Below are 18,546 nucleotides of genomic sequence, written 5' to 3' on the forward strand. Positions count from 1 at the left end.
CAATTCACTTGGAGAACTTCAAGTAGCACCTCTCGGAACACATGTTCAAACTCTACCAAGCATTAAAAAACCATTGTTACCTAAAGCTATTTACTCAACATTATCATTTTTGCGGAGTTTAGATGAGGAGTTAGTAAAACATATGACGTTAATAAGGCCTTGGTCAAATCATTGACAAGACTTGTGCAATTAGGTGGATGAAGTCATGCAACACCAACAAAGGATGTGAGAGCCAAGATGCCGAAAGTTATGGAGATGATATATACAAAGATAAAGAAGAATGCCATGGAGAGCACCGTAAAGGATATAATCAATAACAATTTTAGCTTGTATGATATTGCTTATCAAATCATGATACAAAGTCGATATATCGGTCATCAACGACATTGATGTAGAGCACTTCATTGACATGAGCCATGATGGTTGGGAGAATCCATGTGTGTGAATTACAAGCTTAGGGATAGCTAAGCTCATATGCTCAAACGAATCCATTATATACATGGGATTATGTTATGATGACCTAAATTATCAAGTTGGCATGGAGACCTTATAATCATATTTGTTGCATTTTCGCAAGAGAGTAAATGGTCCTCTCTTTGGAATTCCAAAGAAGACTCTTGAATGCTCATTTCAAGAGAGATGAAGGCCCAAACCGAATGTTGAATTGTGTAGACTATCGAAAACCATCCCTCCTTTGATACAACATATGTACAAGTGCATAGGATGGATGGATGGTGGCATTGTACTTGAGGGGTTTTTGGAAACATGGTTGTAGAACAGTATGGATGCGAACACGGTTCATACTTGATATCAAGTCCACTACTTCAACACTTCAATTCAAGTACTACGTTCAAAGAGTTTAACATTAAGACTGGGAGGACAATATTCAAGAGAAGGTACAATATTTTAGCTTGGGTGATGGGAATGATAGCTCTACATAACAAGAGCTCCAAGTGGATATAGTGAGTAGAAACTTGCAGAAATGCACATGAAGGCACAGAGACAAGGTGTTGCTAGAGCTATTGAGGTTCTGCTTGTCATAAAACCTCAAAACCTGAGTGACTTTTCGGGTGAACTCATCCAAACCTAGTCAAACTTTGCAGACACCTCAAGTTACAAGCTTTTACGTTCAAAGAATATGCTTTCTGGACTCCGTACTCAAAACCAATAAGCCGCAACTGACCGTCCTGAAAAGACGCAGCACAACATATAGAAACATGGGCGATTTGCAGATAGAGCTATAACTCAACCAAAACAGTCACTTTTATAGCCATCAACATACATTCAGCTCCAGGAAAGACTAGAAACAAAATTATTTGGATTTAATGCGAATATTAATTTGGAGGCCCTCTCCAAGACTGGCACATGATAATTGGAGATTGGAGTTGCAATTTGATGGCCCATACAATCCACTTAGTGATGAGCCAGTGGAAGCTTTAAAGTCCTAAATTGACCAATTGACCTTGTCCCATGACCAGGTCTTAAGGTTTCCAATAAAAAACTACCCATATGCAGGAGCTTTAGTGGTTGGAATTGACCTGTCTCACAGTAAAGGTAAAGCAGAAAGTATCTTATAAAATGTTCAAGGACAAAACAAACTCTTTCTCTTCTGCGAAACTGGAATATTTTGGAGTTGGCTCCATCAAGCAAACACTTTGTTGCAAACAGAGAACATAAAAGCAATCACTTAAATGGATACAACATTGATTAAAACGAGATCTGAAATCACTGCTGTGGAATGAAAATATAAAGAATCATATCTGCAAACAAGAATGCAAATTCTAATTATGACAAGTAGACAAGTAAATTAAAATGTTACATACTTTTTCGTTAACAATTTTTGAGTATCCAATACTAACGATCACCCACCCACCCCGCGCCCCCGAAAAAAAAACACAATCCTAGATTGAATTTAATGATATATCGATCTAAGAAAAATACGAAAGAATGAATTAATATACAGCCCAAGAGGGAATAAGTTGTCAGAAAATAACATCTCATTCTACTTTTAAGTAACTCCATCTCAATTTGCACATGCCTGACTTTGTACAAGGAACGTGGTGTCGCTTTCGCAAGAGTACTTTCCTCGAAAAAATTGCGAGGCATCAAAGCATGAAGTGCTTCTTATGCCATAGCTGTCCAGTGTGTATGCAGTCACATCCCCCTCCTTCAGGTTGAACCAGCAGAATCTCTGCGTCAACAAAAACAGAAAAAAGAGCTGATCCTTCCAGAATCATCCTTCTACTCACCCTGTTTGCATCAACAGAAACTTTGGTATCACTGGATTCTCTTGATGTGCATACTCCAGAAAACAGCACTGTTTTGAGAGTGATCCGTGCCTGTAATCAGCTTGCCGATGCTCCTTGCTCCCTGTGGTGATGGGTACTTGTCCTGTTTGAAAGGCACAATATCGCAACAAAGATGAAGGCTTGACTATATACCCTATGTCCGTATTGTAAATACCATGAGTCAATAATACGATGTATCTGACTTGGCAGTCCCTGCAGTGAGTGAAGAGAACAAGCCCGCAGCTTGTGCGGGTAATATCTCCCCAAATGTGGAGATTGCAGCAGCTGATCTATCTTTTAGTCGGCTCACTTGCCCATCTGTCAGCATAGAACCCAACTTGAAGGTTCCCTCCCCAAACCTGCTACCAACCTGGCAAGACAGAACCCTAAAATGTGAAATCGAATCACCTTGGCAAACTCATGCTTTCTTTCTATTTGTTGCGGGGAATAGGGGAGAGAGGCATGAAAGGCACTGAGGACATACAGTGGACATATCATTGTGGGGAAAAGGGGAGAGAGCATCATGAAAGGCGCTGAGGACATACAGTGAACATATCAGAGAGTCCCCCCTTTCTTCGCCGATTACCCAAAACTCGAAGGATTTTTATAAAAGAGGAGATGATCTCTAGATCAGCTTGTAGAGGACCTTGAATAATACATAAAAAAGCATTGAGGAAATCCTATCTAAACTTGTAACTTGTGCCTTCTTAATTTGCTGATTAAATTTACCGCAAGTCTCCACAAAACAAGGGGAAGGTTAGATACCTGATTCATGAAGGATCTCAACAGAGGCCTTGCGCCAACAACCGACGAGAAGCTGGAATCATCATCAAACATTAGCTTCGAAGCATGCTCATTGGAGGCCAAGCTTTTCCATGTTACCCCACTATCATCATTGGAACTTTTCTTGATCAGAGATGGAGTACTGCAATAACAAGAAACTGCAAACTGAGATCTCTCCATCTCCTGTCAAAAGCTCTACACAATACAGGCTGAGACAACAATTAACAGGAACAGTTGGCTCGAGTACAAACTAATAAGCTGATCAGCACTCAACCCACAGGCCACATCATGAGTTACGGAAATGTAGTGTAAGGCCCAGCAGCAGCCACACCAATCAATACATAAAAAGTACAGAAATTCATGCATGCAAGTCCATTGCAGAGTTCATGGTGTGGAGTGACACAGCGCTGTAGTGTCCATCCAAGTCTCCCACAAAAATAGCTCTGCCTCAAGGATTAAGACTTGGTGTCTATGCAATTCAAACAGATGCTACAAGGCTTACAGGTAGAGTTGCAAGGAGAGAAAAATCAAGATCCCAGCCTAAATTATGCCAAGGCAAAGGGGTACGGTATATGGCCTTTACACAATCCCGGATAAACCGCAAGAGTTAAAGGTATGCTAATGCCTTTTTATGTGAAAAATATCTCACCTCAGCAAATCTATTCAGAAGATGGGTCAGATAACTGGCCATATCTTTATTCATTATTGTTTAAGTTCTTTAAATGTTACATGAGGACACACCGACTCTTTTCGACATCTGTTATAGCTCCAAGAATCAATTACAAGATCTCCTTGCTGTGTGCAAAGCACATTGATGGTTTCACTAGACTTTCCCAACGAGTGCAAAGCCTCCACTTGTGTGGCTCAGGCCATGAAAGAGGTGCTTTTTTCTCAGGGGGGAAGGGGATTTGTGTGCGTGTGTGTGTTTGGGGGGGGGGGGAGGGGCACACGGTTGCGTTCCACACAGGATCCACTAAGCTCCATCTGGGCAGTCCCATTTCAAGGCCAGGTTAGGTGATGATACTGGGTATTCTGCATGGCCGTTGGCTGCCCACATGGGGCCACCATATGCTTTGCAGCCTGTGCCATCTTTCCAGTCTACAGAGGAGCCAGGATGGGAAAAACAGGGTACATACTGCCGCATAATCAGCCGAAAAGAAGTAGGTACACATGGCTTCCATGCAGGCTGCCAGGTACACGCAGCTTCCACACACAGGCAGACAGCAGAACAGCCATGCAGGCAGCCGTATCAACACATCAGCAGTCAGCCCTCAGCTTTCAGCTGTATACAGTTTGCCTCTATGCATTTATATGAAATATTCTACAAAGGGGGTCTAGTTGCACCCAGTATTGCAGACACGTGAATGAAAGCACAAGCTGTACATCTCTCTATTTCAGTTAGTCCTTCTGCTTCCGCACTCAATTAGTTGGCCTGTTCAGCCTAATAAGAATAAGAACATAGCTTGCCTTTCTGTTACACTCAGGCTGGGCACATGATCCAGATTTGATTTCAGGCTACTGTGTCCCACACAGAAAAGGTTGTGTATCTTGAATAAGCGCGAAACAACTCGTAGCAGCTCCCTCACCCACACAAAATCAATATAAGACCACGTGCCAAGCAATAACAAAGCAGTTTGGCTGAGTGGATCTTCAAGCACCTGGAAGCAGACAAAGACCTTACAACAACTAGTTGCATTGCTATTGCAAAGAGCCCCATCTTCCATGCATGCCATACAAGACAGGCCAGCCTACGGCGCCACAGGCAGCCCAATGTGTGCCAGATGCCATGCACACGAGGCGTGAGGCTTGTCAACCCTGATGGACAAGTTTGTGCTTAGGTGATTTCTGCTGACAGGTCTCACAAAATATAAGAGCCAAAGACGAGGGAGTTTATTACAGGAATAATATATAAGAGCTCTTAGAGGGCAGGTTCAACTGATAGTGGATCTCTCATACAAGTGCCCAACTAATTGCTTAAGCAAAGATTCATAGGTGAAAAGAGCTTCCAGAGCTCTCACGTCAAGAACAATGCATCTAGAATTTTATATCCTAGAATGTCTCTAGAGATATCATCTGTAGTCTTCTAGATTTCACCTAGTTCTACAATGTTCAAAGCTTCTAGAACTATCCTGAAACCTGCACCTAATGTGCACCTTCTAGAATGTTTGCATCTTCTGGTAACTTATAGAAATGGTATCTGATGTGCATGCCACTTGCCAAATTTAAGATACATACAAGATACTACAAAAAAACAAACAGGTGCTTATGCGGACTACAATGCGAATGAGTGTAATACCATTATGGTTTCCTGTATACCAATCTTACAACTTTACTAAGCTATTTCCTCATAATCAACAAGAAACATATGCCTGTAGGTTGGGTTGATTTATTTAATGTAGATGAAAAGATAAGAAGACAAAGGATATACACATCGACACTCACCTCAAACAGGACTCTCATTCTTGAATGAGAGGTATCACAACAGACTTGGGATGAAAGGACGAGGGGGAGGCTGGACCAGCAATTTATGTGAGAAACCATGGCCGGCATTACATTGCAAGGAAATGAAAGGATACATAATATTTTCAAGACCAACAAGAATTGTGACATGAAGATGATAATGCCTTCACGAGGTTCTTATGTGGGTCCCAAACTGGGGAAGGGCAAGCATAGGAGCAGCAAATGAGCCACAATTGGGGCCATTTTTAGGCCCAGCGCCCTGGTTGCAGTTCCACAGACTGCAGTCGGCAGTCTGTGGTTGGTTCAGGACAGTGGACCAGATTGTCAGACTGGCAGGTCAGCTAGTCTGTGGATCTGGTCGGCCAGATCCAGGGTTCTCCAGCCCCCTTGGGGGGTTAGTTGAGCAAGCATGGATTTCATCCTTCTAGGAGCACACAAAGGGACAGATCTACAGAGTGGTAGAAGAGCCTATTGTGGCACACAAGAGAGTACTCACCGTGTAACTACTGAAGCCTACAGGAGGGCACATGGTGACCAGGAAGAATCTACAGCAAGTGGTGCAGCAGCCGGAGTATGCTGCAGGTCTTGGTACAGATTTTGGTATGTTTTGTACTTGGATTCCTGCATCTATATAAGTATTCTTTTGGCTGTACATCGAAGTGTTGCATCTTCCAGATCTGAAGTGTTTTCTCTATTTGCATACGCATGGAGTGAGTTGATGTCTCATGTCATGTCATGTGATCTCAGGAAAGTCTACTGCTGGTGCAGGAAATAGGCTGTAGCAACCAAGCTCTCTTGTTTGACATGGTATCCAGACCTTGTGAAGTAGTGCATGCATGATCTTATATTCTCTGACATGGTAGTAGAGCTAGTCTCCAGAGTTACTGGTACATGTTGAGATCCTCTAACATGGTATCAGAGCCCGGTTGTCAGTCAAGGATAGCCATGGTTCCCAGGTCAAGCTCGTGAGTCAAAGCCCAGGAGATCTGTGACTAAGACCTTATTCAAACTGAAGGGTGATATTCTTGCATAGGAGGAAATGCTATTCAAACTGAAGGGTAATATTCTTGCATAGGAGGAAATGCTTCCACATTCAGATGTGTTTGTTTGGCTTGCAATGAGTTGCCATGTTCTCAGTAGTAAAAGCTGTGTTTGTTTCAGCTTGTTTAGGGGACAAGCTGCCATGTTTCATTGACTGTGAAACATTTCGAAACACCGAAATGTTTCAGAATCAATGAAACGCGTTTTTTTGTGACCATGATTTCAACGATAAGATATTGCCCACCTATACATCCTGCAGAGGCAATACCGATACAAAGCTTGCATACAGATATTATAACCAGGAGGGATGGACCTTGTTTATGAGTTCAATAAGCTCTACAATACATAACCTATTCATGTGGATCCTGAATTTGTTGCAGCAGATTTTCCTCTGATGGAAAAGAATAGACAGATTGACCCTCTACCTACAAAAGTTCCCTGATTCAGAAATCTCATACTCGAAACCAAATTCCTGATGGGACACTAACAGTAGTACCCTGCAGAAGACTGTCGTGCCTGAGAGTAGGACAGGATGACACCATTTCCATGCCACAGAGCCTACTCAGTATCCTGTTTTTAATCAGTGCCTTTGGTCCCTTCTGTATGTTTAGTTTTGCAGCTGCAGCAACCACTTCCTGCCTTACAGCAGATTCTCAGGACAAATTCCTTTTTCAGGAGGCCTGATTGTGACAGAGAGTAGGCTTAATTTCTCAAAGAGATGAAGGTACGTTGAACCGCTTCGATTGATAAGCAGGTACTGACAGCCTCTTTTACATACTTGTCCTTTCTATTTCTAAAGCTTCTATAATGCATTTTCTTTCTCTCTCCCAAGCTTTTGGATCTTCCAAGAAAGAGACATTTTGCCCTTGTTACTATGTAGCTGCCCACCCACTGACAGCCTCTTTAACATCATTTGTACTTCTCCTTTCTATTTCTAAAACTTCTGTAATCTTTCCTTGCAATTATTATACATCCTACTGTGTCATCATCACACTGCTCCTGTTTCAAAGTTATGGCTGAAACTAACTGAACAGGTGTGACAAAGCATCTGAAGACACGGTGTTGCACAAAAAGCAGCAATCTGCAGGCCATGAAGCAAAAACATGCAAGGCTACATGATGTTTTGAACAAGAACAACAGCTTCAGCAGGACAAAACTTACTTATAAGATGGTGATAATAGCCGTCAATCTTATACTAATCCATACAGATAGCCAAACCTGATTGGAAGATACGTGAACCGAGGAACCGAGGCAGAAACTTTGAGGGTATTTGATTCACTACTCAAGGGTGTTTTCTGAGAAGTGTCTCGGTACAGACGATTCAGTTGAACCAAGAAACCAAAAAGAACAGCACACCGTTGATAGGACTGTTGCTCATTCTCCCAAAGATGAGGTTCATATCTGCACAAGAGAAAGAGATGATGTTTTTCCAGTCCTCCATGATGCCCTCCATGAAGTTAAAAAAAGTACTACATATTCACAAGAGAGTACATAAGCCTTGCAAGTGTAAGCCACAATACTCACGTGGCCCAATCAATTGGATCAAGTAGGCTTGAGAGCTTCTCCAGCAAGCTAACAAGCCATTTCTTCCTTCCTTGCATAGCTCCATCAGTCTCGAACATTAGCTGCTTTATTCTAGACAAATTCGAAGTTGAAAAAATAGAAGAAAGAACTTCCTTGTCTTTCAAGAAATGTGAGTCAAAATTAAGCTGTTGGCCTCCAGATAGCATGTCTCCCAAAAAACGCAGATCAAAGAGAATTTGCAGTATTCCCTTCTCTGAAACCCGATTATTAGCACCATTCAGTTCCAAAATGAAACCTTCATATAAAATTAACACCTGCACATCATGTAAAGCCGTGTGTCAATCTGAAAATTGTCTTACACCTGTATTTACATGTCAATATCATGTACACGAATGGAAAGAGAACTTATAAGGGCCCAAAAGAAACTGGGCACAAAATTTCCTGCTATTGTACCTTTCAAGTAAACAGTTCCAACTCTATCTCTACGCTTTAATTTTCATGCTAGGTAAACCATGAGGTTTAATCTATTATACAGCATCCTTCCATAATAAGAACACCCATATTAGTATCATTACATTATCTAGAAACAAAATATCTAGGCTTCAGCATGACCTTCATCTTGCAAATTCAAGGACTCGTACCGAGCCCAACCTTCTAGCTAGCTGTGGCTTTACCACACAAATACTTAATTCTGTACAGCAGCGTTTTCATGAGTCAAAGGGATTGTATTGACTAGCATCTGGCATATCAAGTCCCATTTCAGGCACTGCTGGAATTTGGAAAAGTCCCAAGTGACAATTGCAAAAACAGCTAAATCCCTGTAAAGGTACAAAAAAACACAGGGGTATTTTTCCCACAAGAGCATGGTGGCAACTTCACAAAGTATCAAGTGACACAAATGTCGACAATATTATGCAACTATCTAGTCTAATAGTTTCGAACCAGGCATTTGCCATAAAACTTTGCAGTCCGGTGACTGGATTTTTTTCCTTCACAAAATTCCACCTCCTGTTTTACCTACCCACACCTGATATGCAACCAGACCATTCCAAACTCGTGGAAATGCAACAAGCAGAAATCTCGAAAGCAACAAAAAATAAAGGAGGTTTCTGCACCCACCCTTTCTAGCAGTCTCCAAGCAAACATTTGCAAGATGCCCTTGTCGAGGGCATGCCCTCCCACACGATAAATCTCTTGGCAGCTCTTGAAGAGAAACAAGATCACGTATGGAGATGGCATTGCTGGTAATGGCAGTCGAACTTCGATTTCATTTCCACCTTCATTTCGTTGCCTTAAGACTGTCTCCTCCCATCCCTTCACATGAATGTTGTAGTCAGAGTCAGTACTAAATAGAATCCAAAGTCCAAATAATATTGGTTGCAATTCTGAAATAGGCTGTCAAAAAATGGCTGGCCAGACCAGCGATCAAGAAATGCAATACAGTAATTTCCGCACAGTCATTAAAAATCTTTCACCTTGCTCCAAAAGGAAACATGCCCGCCCCCCCCCAAAAGGAAAAAAAAGAAAGATGTACCAAATGCCTCTTTATAATCCATCTGAACCTAGAGCATCCCAACAAGAAACTGTGCTCTCTGCACTCTTTGAGTTTTAACAAGTCTGTCAGAATTACCTTTAAAGGTACCAATGATGCCAGATCATCATCCTTTACTAAATCTTTTGCAAGAAGTGTAGTTAACTTTTCAACGCTCCATGACACCCATATGCCATGCGCGACAAGACTTGAAAGTCTTAAAGCCAACTGCAACTTTGTGAACTCTGAGTTATCATCATCATTTTTCCAGGGATCCATAATTATCCCTGCTTTTATAGGCTGCCTCCCTTCTGAGGTCGGTTCCTTCATATCCAACCAGAAGTGCCTGTGCCGTAAGGACGGCATTCGTGCCACAGAGACTTCCGCAGAATACAAGTTTTCCAGATTCCATGGCTTTGAAGGATGTAAAATAGTTGGAAGAGCCCATGAACGCTGTGAGAATGCTGTAAACATGCGACCCAAAAAGAGGGCTTTCTCAATGGCAGGTGAAACATTGACCACATCGACCTCCAATAATTCAACGGCCTTCCTGTTGCTTCCTAATTTATCGCGATTGTCCAAAGCACTTTTCATAGAACTTGTAAATTTCCCAAGCTTTCCTACAGATTGGCCAATACTATCTGACAGATTCAGAAGCTTCATTTGAAGCTCGTTGATAATACTGGACATCCATGTAAAGCAACTCTTTTGCAAGTACGGAGCAAGTTCTAGTGATCTGGCCGAGTTATGCCTGGCCTGGATAAAACATACGGAGTCCTCAAGTAGAGTTCTTAATTTCAAATCAATCCCTTCTTTTATTTGAGAGACTTCCAAAGCCAAATAAGAAGTTGAAATCCCAAACCATTCTTCCTCCTGTATCCTGCCTGAAGCTCCAGCTACAGTCTCGAAAAAGTCAGTAATCATTTTGTCCTTTTGAATGCCGTCAAACCATCTCAGACTCGTATATCCCAAACCCAAGACCTGGAACGAAGGGTTGATCCCCTCTTGTGAATCAGATGACCAAGAAGAAGTGATAGAAGCCAGAAAACCATCTACAGTCTCCTCGATATTAATTTGGGCTAATCCTAAATCAATAATCCCCTTAGCCCTCTCCACAAAAATGTACTCGAACAATGTATTCCACAGATCTAAGGGCTCTTTCAAAAGCAACGCAGTGACGTAGTCCCAGGGGGAGCCTATAGATTTCCCAAAAGCACTCTCTAGCCACTCCATGCATCCCTCCAGGGCTTTTTGACTGTCACCTTCTTTCCTAACGAGTTGTTCAATTATTTCCAAATCCTTACCCCGATCCACGAGATCCAGCAGCATTTTTCCTTCCACCTTAAGATCCTCACGGCAAGTGTGGATCCATGATGTACAGGTCTCAGAGATGCATTGAACTGACAAAGAACCCATTCTAGTCTCAAGTTTCTCCCAATGGAGTTTCCACAGTTGAACTTCATCTTCTGGATTTGGAATGCCCCCAAACAGTTGGGAACCTGGAGGCGAGTTGAGAACAGTACTGAAGAAAAGCGGTGAATCCCCGTTCACTTCCAGAAAAAGCTGCCCAGCTTGACAGAGGGAGACCTGTATGATGTTTGCTGCCTTGTAAAAAACCGTGGCAGTGGCATCAATGTGAGGCAAGGGGAGTGCTAAACCATTCCTGACATCTTCCGATTGCTCTCCCACACCCTGCCTCTCCTTACTTCTCTCTACGTTCTCTGCCTTCTTGCTCTGTTGCTGCCGGCTCTCAGCCGTGGTGAAGTTCGTCTTCTCCTCTTTCAGATCCCATACCATTCCAATCGATTCCATTGCCTTATTTTCCCTTGCCCTATCTCGAATGGCCGTTGCTGAGCGTAGATGTGCCCTCAACCAAGCTCTCCTTGTCTCAAAGAAGAGGGTGAATATCTGGGACGGGCTAAGTTCATCTATGACGGCAACGGCTGCGAGGGCAACGGCGTACTGACGTACATCCAGGCCGGGGTCTAGAAGTCGATCTCTACTTCTCTGAGAAATCTGCCCACGAAATGTTTCCACCAAAGACCACTGATGCCGGAGAAGGGGAAAGTGAGATAAGAGTTCCTTCTTCTCGCCTTTCCCTTCGGTCTCAGTGAGCAGAGTCTGCACTTTTCTGGCTCGAAAGTATCTCTGAGCACCCTCGAGGTACATGTGTTCGTCGAGGCACCCCCATATCTTCTCAGGCGTGTCTACTATGTACTTGACTCTGCTTCCAATTCCATACAGTTTCTCTCTCCGCTTCTTTTCTTTATCCACCTCGGGAGCAGCCGGTGGAACAGCCATGCTGTCCTTGAGAGACTTGAATCCGTCTTCCATTTTGCTGATGTTTTGAGCCGCATTCTCGCATGAATTTTTCATGTAGACGATAGAGTCAGCAGAATCGATCAAATCGCGATAGCTGGCTCCCACGAGCTGTCGTAGCTCCTCTTTCTTTTCCTCGATCTCCTTGCGCGTCTTGGCCTCCACATCGCGGATATCCACCACGCCGCGGCTCTCGAAGAGAGCCTCGGCATTGCGGAGACTGGCATCTTCAGTGGTCTTCTGCTGGAATCTGCCTCCTCGCATCACAGAAAGGTAGGCAATGGATCACAAAGAAAGAAGCAAGGAGGGGGCGAAGCAAGGGATGCATTGACCATTATCTTGGAGGAGGAAGCGAAATGAGATCCAGATCTAGGGAGAGGGCGAAAGGAACATGGCAATTGTGAGGGAAGTCGGCCTATGGAGATCGAGACGATATAATGCAGGTTGAGGGTGGATGGAGAACAAACGAGCAATTCGTGCAGCGATCGAGAGCTCTTCTATGTGTTGAATTTTTACACACAAAAGTTCCATACCAAGACTGCATAAAAACACCTACCTCTCATCTCAGGCGTGAGTCCAATTCTCAACTTTGGTTGGGTTCTCTCTCTCTCTCTCTCAACCCTCGCCTTGTGCTTCCTTAGTTTAATCAACCATGATTCGTGAGTACCACTTCAAGTGGTCACACTGATGCTTTTATCACCACCCATTGTGCCTGTCGCCTGATTATTTACCTTTGTAGATTACAACCGTCCCCATCCACTCGCTAGGTGGCCTCTACAACTCTGAGTTCTCCCCATGCCAAGCTTCTGAAACCTCTGCCTGCAAACCTCTACGAGAGTAGGAAGCCTAGTTAAAGTAATTTCTACAAGTGCAAAGCGAGGGACCAACACGATAACATGCAAGACACAGCAAGCAGCCCTCAAAAATTATCCTTCGTGTAACTGTGACACCTTTCATCATCGTACAAAGGTGGTGGTAGGTACCCTTTCCCACTCCCCAAACCCTCCTCGATAGAGGGTAGTGCAAACTACAAGGATGTGCTTGGTGAGGCTAACCCCCATACCCACCTGCAAAGGTGGTCTCTATCGTGGGTATGGGGATGACCTCTTACAGACCTATAGACAACATCATTTTGTATGCCTAGTTCCCATGGAAGAAACAAGCTTATGTCATAAAACCATGTTAAGCCTTCCATAAGCAAGAGCATCACATGCTTCCCTTTTTCCAATCTTTGAAGCCCATGACTAAATGTCATAAATATATGGAGTTAGGTTAGGTTAGATGTTTAGTTAGACCCTATAGCAAGCCCAATTATGTTTATCCTTAGATCTTGAAGGCCTTATTGCCAATAACTCTTGCTTTATAATGTGGTTCTTGAGATACTTTAAATCTGACCCAAATATTGGATGTCATACCGTGTCAAAATAAGATCTCCCACAAAAAAAATTCAAGTTTTAAGGAATTTTTCTAGCCCAATAGTCGTTTACTTTGACATGTTAGTCATCCTAATTAAAGTGTCGGTACCAACCATAAGTTTACACAATTTTTATCATAAATGAGAATTGTCTTCGCTAATATCTTTAGTCTATCAAATGCAATAATTCTTATAAAAATTTTCAATCAAATTTAAACTCATTATTGAGGAAAGTGTCAATTGATGGAAGTGCACCAAAATTTGAACATCTAAAAATCATAAGGCCGAACCTCATAGGTTGGACAAACAATAGGATTTAGCTTTTTTCCACACTAGACAACCCTACACTACAACTTCAAAAAGTCAAGAAAGGTTAGAATGGAGGAAGTCAGAACATACTAATATCTAGAGGTGATCGTCACTGTGATGACAATATCTAATAGCTTGGCTCTCAGACGGATTGAAGAAGCCCATTTGAAAAGACATGAAGAAGGTGAGTAGCTACAAGCAATAGGTTTTTGCACATGAGAGACTAATAGAAATCAAAGATGGTATCATGACTACTTCGACACTAACAATGATGGCAAAGGTCACTCGAGAATTCAACAAAAATGATAAATTTTGTAATAGGGACACTCAGGTGAGAAGCTAAGAGAGTCCCAACCTATTTAATGCCAACTAATCCAGGAAGGGAAAATGTACGGCTCCATCATTGCATAACCAATCATATAACAAATGAGCGTTTAATACTGAGATCCAAACTCATTTCAAAAAGGAATCAACCACCAAAAACTTCTAGCCTGTGGTGGCCAAATTATAATGTGCATGGACATGATGTCAACCCATGTTTTTATAATATGAGGCCTCAAAACTATCAACAAACATTGACTCATGTATACATGCGAACATCTGCACAAATGACACAAGGCTCTAGGATGGATCCATCCTGACAAGGATAGAAGTCCCTTAACTTTTGAGAAATCTTAATTCTCACCAGTGCCCACAAGCCCCAAATCCTCCATGGAGTGCTCCTCAATCCTCCGTGGAGTGCCCACTAAGAATAAAACCTCAATAGCCTAATGAAACAAAGCCAAAGTATTGCTTGTTTCAATTAGAGTTGAATGTAACCATGGCAACACAAAAATGTCACAATTCATACTTGTGATTGCAAGGAGACAAAAGGAAGCAACCATCTAAAAACCACCTCTAGTTTAAAAGGCAAAGTCATTAGCAAAAGTCCAAGACTCACCCATTCTCAAGCCAAGCAAACAAACTCCAAAGCTCATCAATGCGAGATCAATGCCAAGAGCAAGATTAAAAATTTGAAGGTAAAATGTAGCCAAATGCAAAAAAAGAGAAGGCGAGAGACTAAGCACTTTGACATTGGGTTGAACAAGACTAAGTGTATTTTGAGGCAAAAAAGATATCAGATGCAAATGCTAGAACCAAGCATTGTATAACTATTGAACCTCCAGTCAAATAGAGAGTCATGGATCCCATTCTGCCTTAGCAAATAGCTTGTAGGAACAATGTTGGCCAGTCTCATCCACCCACCCAGTTACAATATCTATTAGAAACGTATTAAGAATTTAGAAATTGTCCTACATTATGGGAAAGTTTCCAAGCATGAGTTGAAGTAGGAAGAACTCCTCATCATGAGGAGGACATGGAAGGGACATGGATGACCTATTAGTTAAGATAATGACATTAAAAATGTAACTAGTCCCATCCACCAACATAAGGATGTAACCAACTCTCATACACAAAGGATGGTAGGGCAAGAATGAACATCCTATCAAAAGACCTATATGATGGATAGGTTTTCCACCAATGAGGCAAGCACCCGTCACATAAGAATTGCCAACCATTCGTGAAAGAAGTTAATGAGAGTTGTAGACTTTTACCTATCAAGTTTGCAAGAGTTATATTTACCATGCAATTCACCATAATTACCATGGTTGAGAGAATTATTGTTACTTCATGATTGGGAAACAACATACTATCTATCCAAAATAGGGTTATAGTTTCAAAGGGAATTTTGGTACTTGCGAAAGTAGGTGCTCTAATCCAAGAACATTGATGACACCTCCTCCACTACAACTTCAATAAGACTAGCTTTGCAAAAAGCAGATAGTAAAATATGTAAAACTAGTGAAGGTGATTCCCAAATTGATATAAACAATTGGATACAGGCTTGGCAATCATTGAAATTTTTAAAACTCAAAACTTGAAGTTGCCCAAAATAGATGCTAAAATGATATCAATAGTATCTCTAATGCCGAACAAAGAACCAAAAGAGTCTAGAGTCAAAATATTTATAGATCACATCAAATCAATGTTCTAAAGGGAGCCATAATATGGTTTAGACTTCGATTATGGAAAAATGCCATAGTAGAATACCAAGCTAACGAATACAATTGGATAATTCTCCAAGTACGAATGGTAGTAGAATTCTTGAAGATGGGCCCTCTTGAACTAATCAATAGTAGGAGGTCAAGGCAATCCCAAAAGTCTAAGGTCAAACAAAACAATGAGTTCAAAAGGTTGCAAACAAGGATGGAGATATATCTGACCAAACCATCACAAAGGCCAAAAACTATGACTTTTTAATGGAATCCAAAAGGCCTTAAAGGAGTCTAATGAGGAAGAACCATTACTTGGGAATCTAAATTCCATGGAAAATCAACCCTTATCAATCAGAAGAAGATATGAAATTTCAAGCCAAACATAAAATGAAGGCCAACTCATAGAATTTGGCAACTACAAGGACTTTGGTACATGAAAGCATTAAAAATAAAGGTCAAGATCCATCAATGACAAGCAATAAAAGCCAATCGAGTGCCTCACATGCATAAGCTAATCAGAGAGTACCCAACTACTTCAATAAGTATACAATAGTCACTACAATCATAGCAATGCCCAAACCAATCAAGAGTCAAAAGTCAGCAAAATCAATAGCATTAAATAGACTGCTAATATATGAAGGTAGAATGGGGTTCAAACCAAGGCTAAAAAATATAATCTTGCCCTGGAAGGGAAGAAAAAAATTTTGTATTCATTGGCAAACAACTCACTCAACAAGAAGAAGATGAAGTAAAATCATTTTTACAAACGGAATACTTGGCCCTATAAAGAAATCAAAGGAATATCTCAAAAAGTGGTAGTAAATACCATAATCATTAGGGAAGGTTTCCAATCCAAAGGTATGCAAGCCTTGCAAAACAAATTCAAGGTTTGGTACCTTAATGTAGAAAGAGCTAGAGAACCTATTGGAAGTCATCTTCATAGACAAAATTGAGCACACCAATTAGGTGTCCCCAATATTCATTATGCCAATAAAGAACAAGAAATTGAGTATTTGTGTCAATTTCAAAAATCTAAATGCTACCACAAGTAGAGATCACTATCCTCTACAACTAACACAATGGGTATTGGAAAGCATCTATCCTTATCATGACTAGTTCACTGAGGTCAAGTTGCATCCAGGATTGGGGACTCAAACATTGTGTTATATTGGCAGATAGCCAATCGTCCTAGCCTAATCCACTTGGCATAAGATAGATGACAGAGTTGCTTAATTATTTTCTACCTCTGTCAAGGCTTTATACCCAGAAGCAATTGCCTCACAAGGTGCAAAGTAAGAGGGTAGCCGGGACATGCTTAAGGGGCGGTTTGTTGATAAGTTGATGGGCAATCGCCCCATTGAGCTATAAAGGTGTTTTGCTGTTCGTATGCCATAGCTAAGACCTCATCATCGAAGGCACTGGTTGCACACTCCTAATGTGATACCTCTTTATTTGAATCACAATTTAGATCCAAGAAGATTGATTAAAACTAGATATTGTGGACTTGCATATCTTCCCACTCTTCTCCTGTAAAAAATAAAGGTCGAGGGAGAGTCACTCCTGTCAAAACTCAGATTTGCTTAAGAAGTACCTGGGTTTATTTTGTATAAGGATTTGTCTCTTCAAAATGTGATTCCTCCCTACACACAAAAATCTTGGTAGGCACTAATTCCTATTTCATGAGTCAAGGGGGAGACGTTTGAGTGTTGGCATCAACACGACATACTATTTCTCCCACCTGGTCCTCGACAGCCCTTTGCATTAGAATGGCATTATCCTCACAATCCTGTTAGAGCCGCCTATAACCAAGTGTACTTCTTGTCAATTTTCTTCACCCATTTTGTGAGGAGCTCTACTAGGTCACCAAGTCTGCATCTCCCTAACATGTCTTGAGTGTTCTTGTCACTCATAGAAAAGAGCTTGCGGTGGTACCCATGTCTCTGTTGTATGATTGAGCATCCGAGCAACCTCCATCACTAATTCTTGTAGCTGCTACCAATTGGTGGCCACCACTTGGGGCTGGAGATATCCTCAAAGTAGAATAGAGGGTTAATGCCCTCACTTAGCAAGATGTTCGAGGGGGAGGGAGGTGAGACACTCACTGAGTTGCTAAAGGGGATGATCCTAAAACTCACTACATCACGGCTATTCTCTATTCTCCTCCTCCTCCTCGTCAATGACCTATATCTCCTTGCCCCTACTTGCCTTCCACTGGTCCTTGCTTGTGGGCTCAACTATAATTTATGTTGTTTTGCTGCATGTGCCCCCTAAGGTAATTGTCCCGACAGTGGCCCCATGGTTGACTTGGGCAACCAATATCTCTATACCCATTGAAGCTACCAGGGTTGTTGTGTCTAGACTTGGTTTGTCGAACCTGGTGGGGTTGCCTCAGGCTTTTGTAATTGCCTCATCTACAATTTGTCAAACTTTAGTTGTAGCTTCTTCTAAGCTCTTAGGGGCAGCTGCAATGGTTGACTTAGGCAACCACTGGTTTATCGGAACTAGTGGGGTTTCCTTGGGCTTATGTAACTACCTCATCTGTGATCCTTCAGACTTCAATTGTAGCTTCTTCTAAGCTCATGGTGGCAACTACACTAGTTAGCAATTTAACCATAGTTGTGGACTTGGGATCGGGCCCAAAATTCCCTTCTTCCATAAGAAACTCATAACGAAGTAGATGATGGTCCCCCGAGACCCTATGACTTTGACCTCAAACTATTCGATTGTCGAACTAGCCTCAACTATTTTGTTGGATCCTCCTACTTCTATTGATGTTGCCTCCTTTGCGACGTTTGCAAAGATTTCCCCCAATCTACTCGGTGCTCCATAAGCATTAGCTGT

General features: G+C 41.9%; 1 protein-coding gene across 1 annotated transcript; it reads right to left on the bottom strand.

The window, feature by feature from the left end:
• Positions 1-1,914: 1,914 nt before the first annotated feature.
• LOC147898926 (Vps51/Vps67 family (components of vesicular transport) protein) lies at positions 1,915-12,517 on the bottom strand. The gene is made up of 6 exons (XM_087377868.1): positions 9,727-12,517; positions 9,216-9,410; positions 8,097-8,410; positions 7,791-7,973; positions 3,054-3,213; positions 1,915-2,658 (listed from the first exon to the last, which is right to left on the bottom strand). The coding sequence occupies exons 1-6, from the start codon at positions 12,208-12,210 to the stop codon at positions 2,470-2,472; spliced, it is 3,525 nt and encodes a 1,174-aa protein (XP_087233994.1). The 5' UTR covers positions 12,211-12,517; the 3' UTR covers positions 1,915-2,469.
• Positions 12,518-18,546: the final 6,029 nt, after the last annotated feature.

This window comes from Dipteris shenzhenensis, chromosome 8 (genome assembly GCF_047967505.1).
Source record: "Dipteris shenzhenensis isolate YYH24624 ecotype China chromosome 8, Dip_SZ_1.0, whole genome shotgun sequence".
NCBI lineage: Eukaryota > Viridiplantae > Streptophyta > Polypodiopsida > Gleicheniales > Dipteridaceae > Dipteris > Dipteris shenzhenensis.

What these genes read in the sequence shown, in the direction of transcription:
- LOC147898926 (XM_087377868.1), bottom strand. Translation starts at nt 12,210, where the DNA reads ATGCGAGGAGGCAGATTCCAGCAGAAGACCACTGAAGATGCCAGTCTC. An exon ending in TTCACGTATCTTCCAATCAG is followed by an intron (nt 3,214 to 7,790) that starts GTTTGGCTATCT and finishes TTGTTATTGCAG; the next exon opens with TACTCCATCTCTGATCAAGA. An exon ending in TGAGATCCTTCATGAATCAG is followed by an intron (nt 2,659 to 3,053) that starts GTATCTAACCTT and finishes CTGTCTTGCCAG; the next exon opens with GTTGGTAGCAGGTTTGGGGA.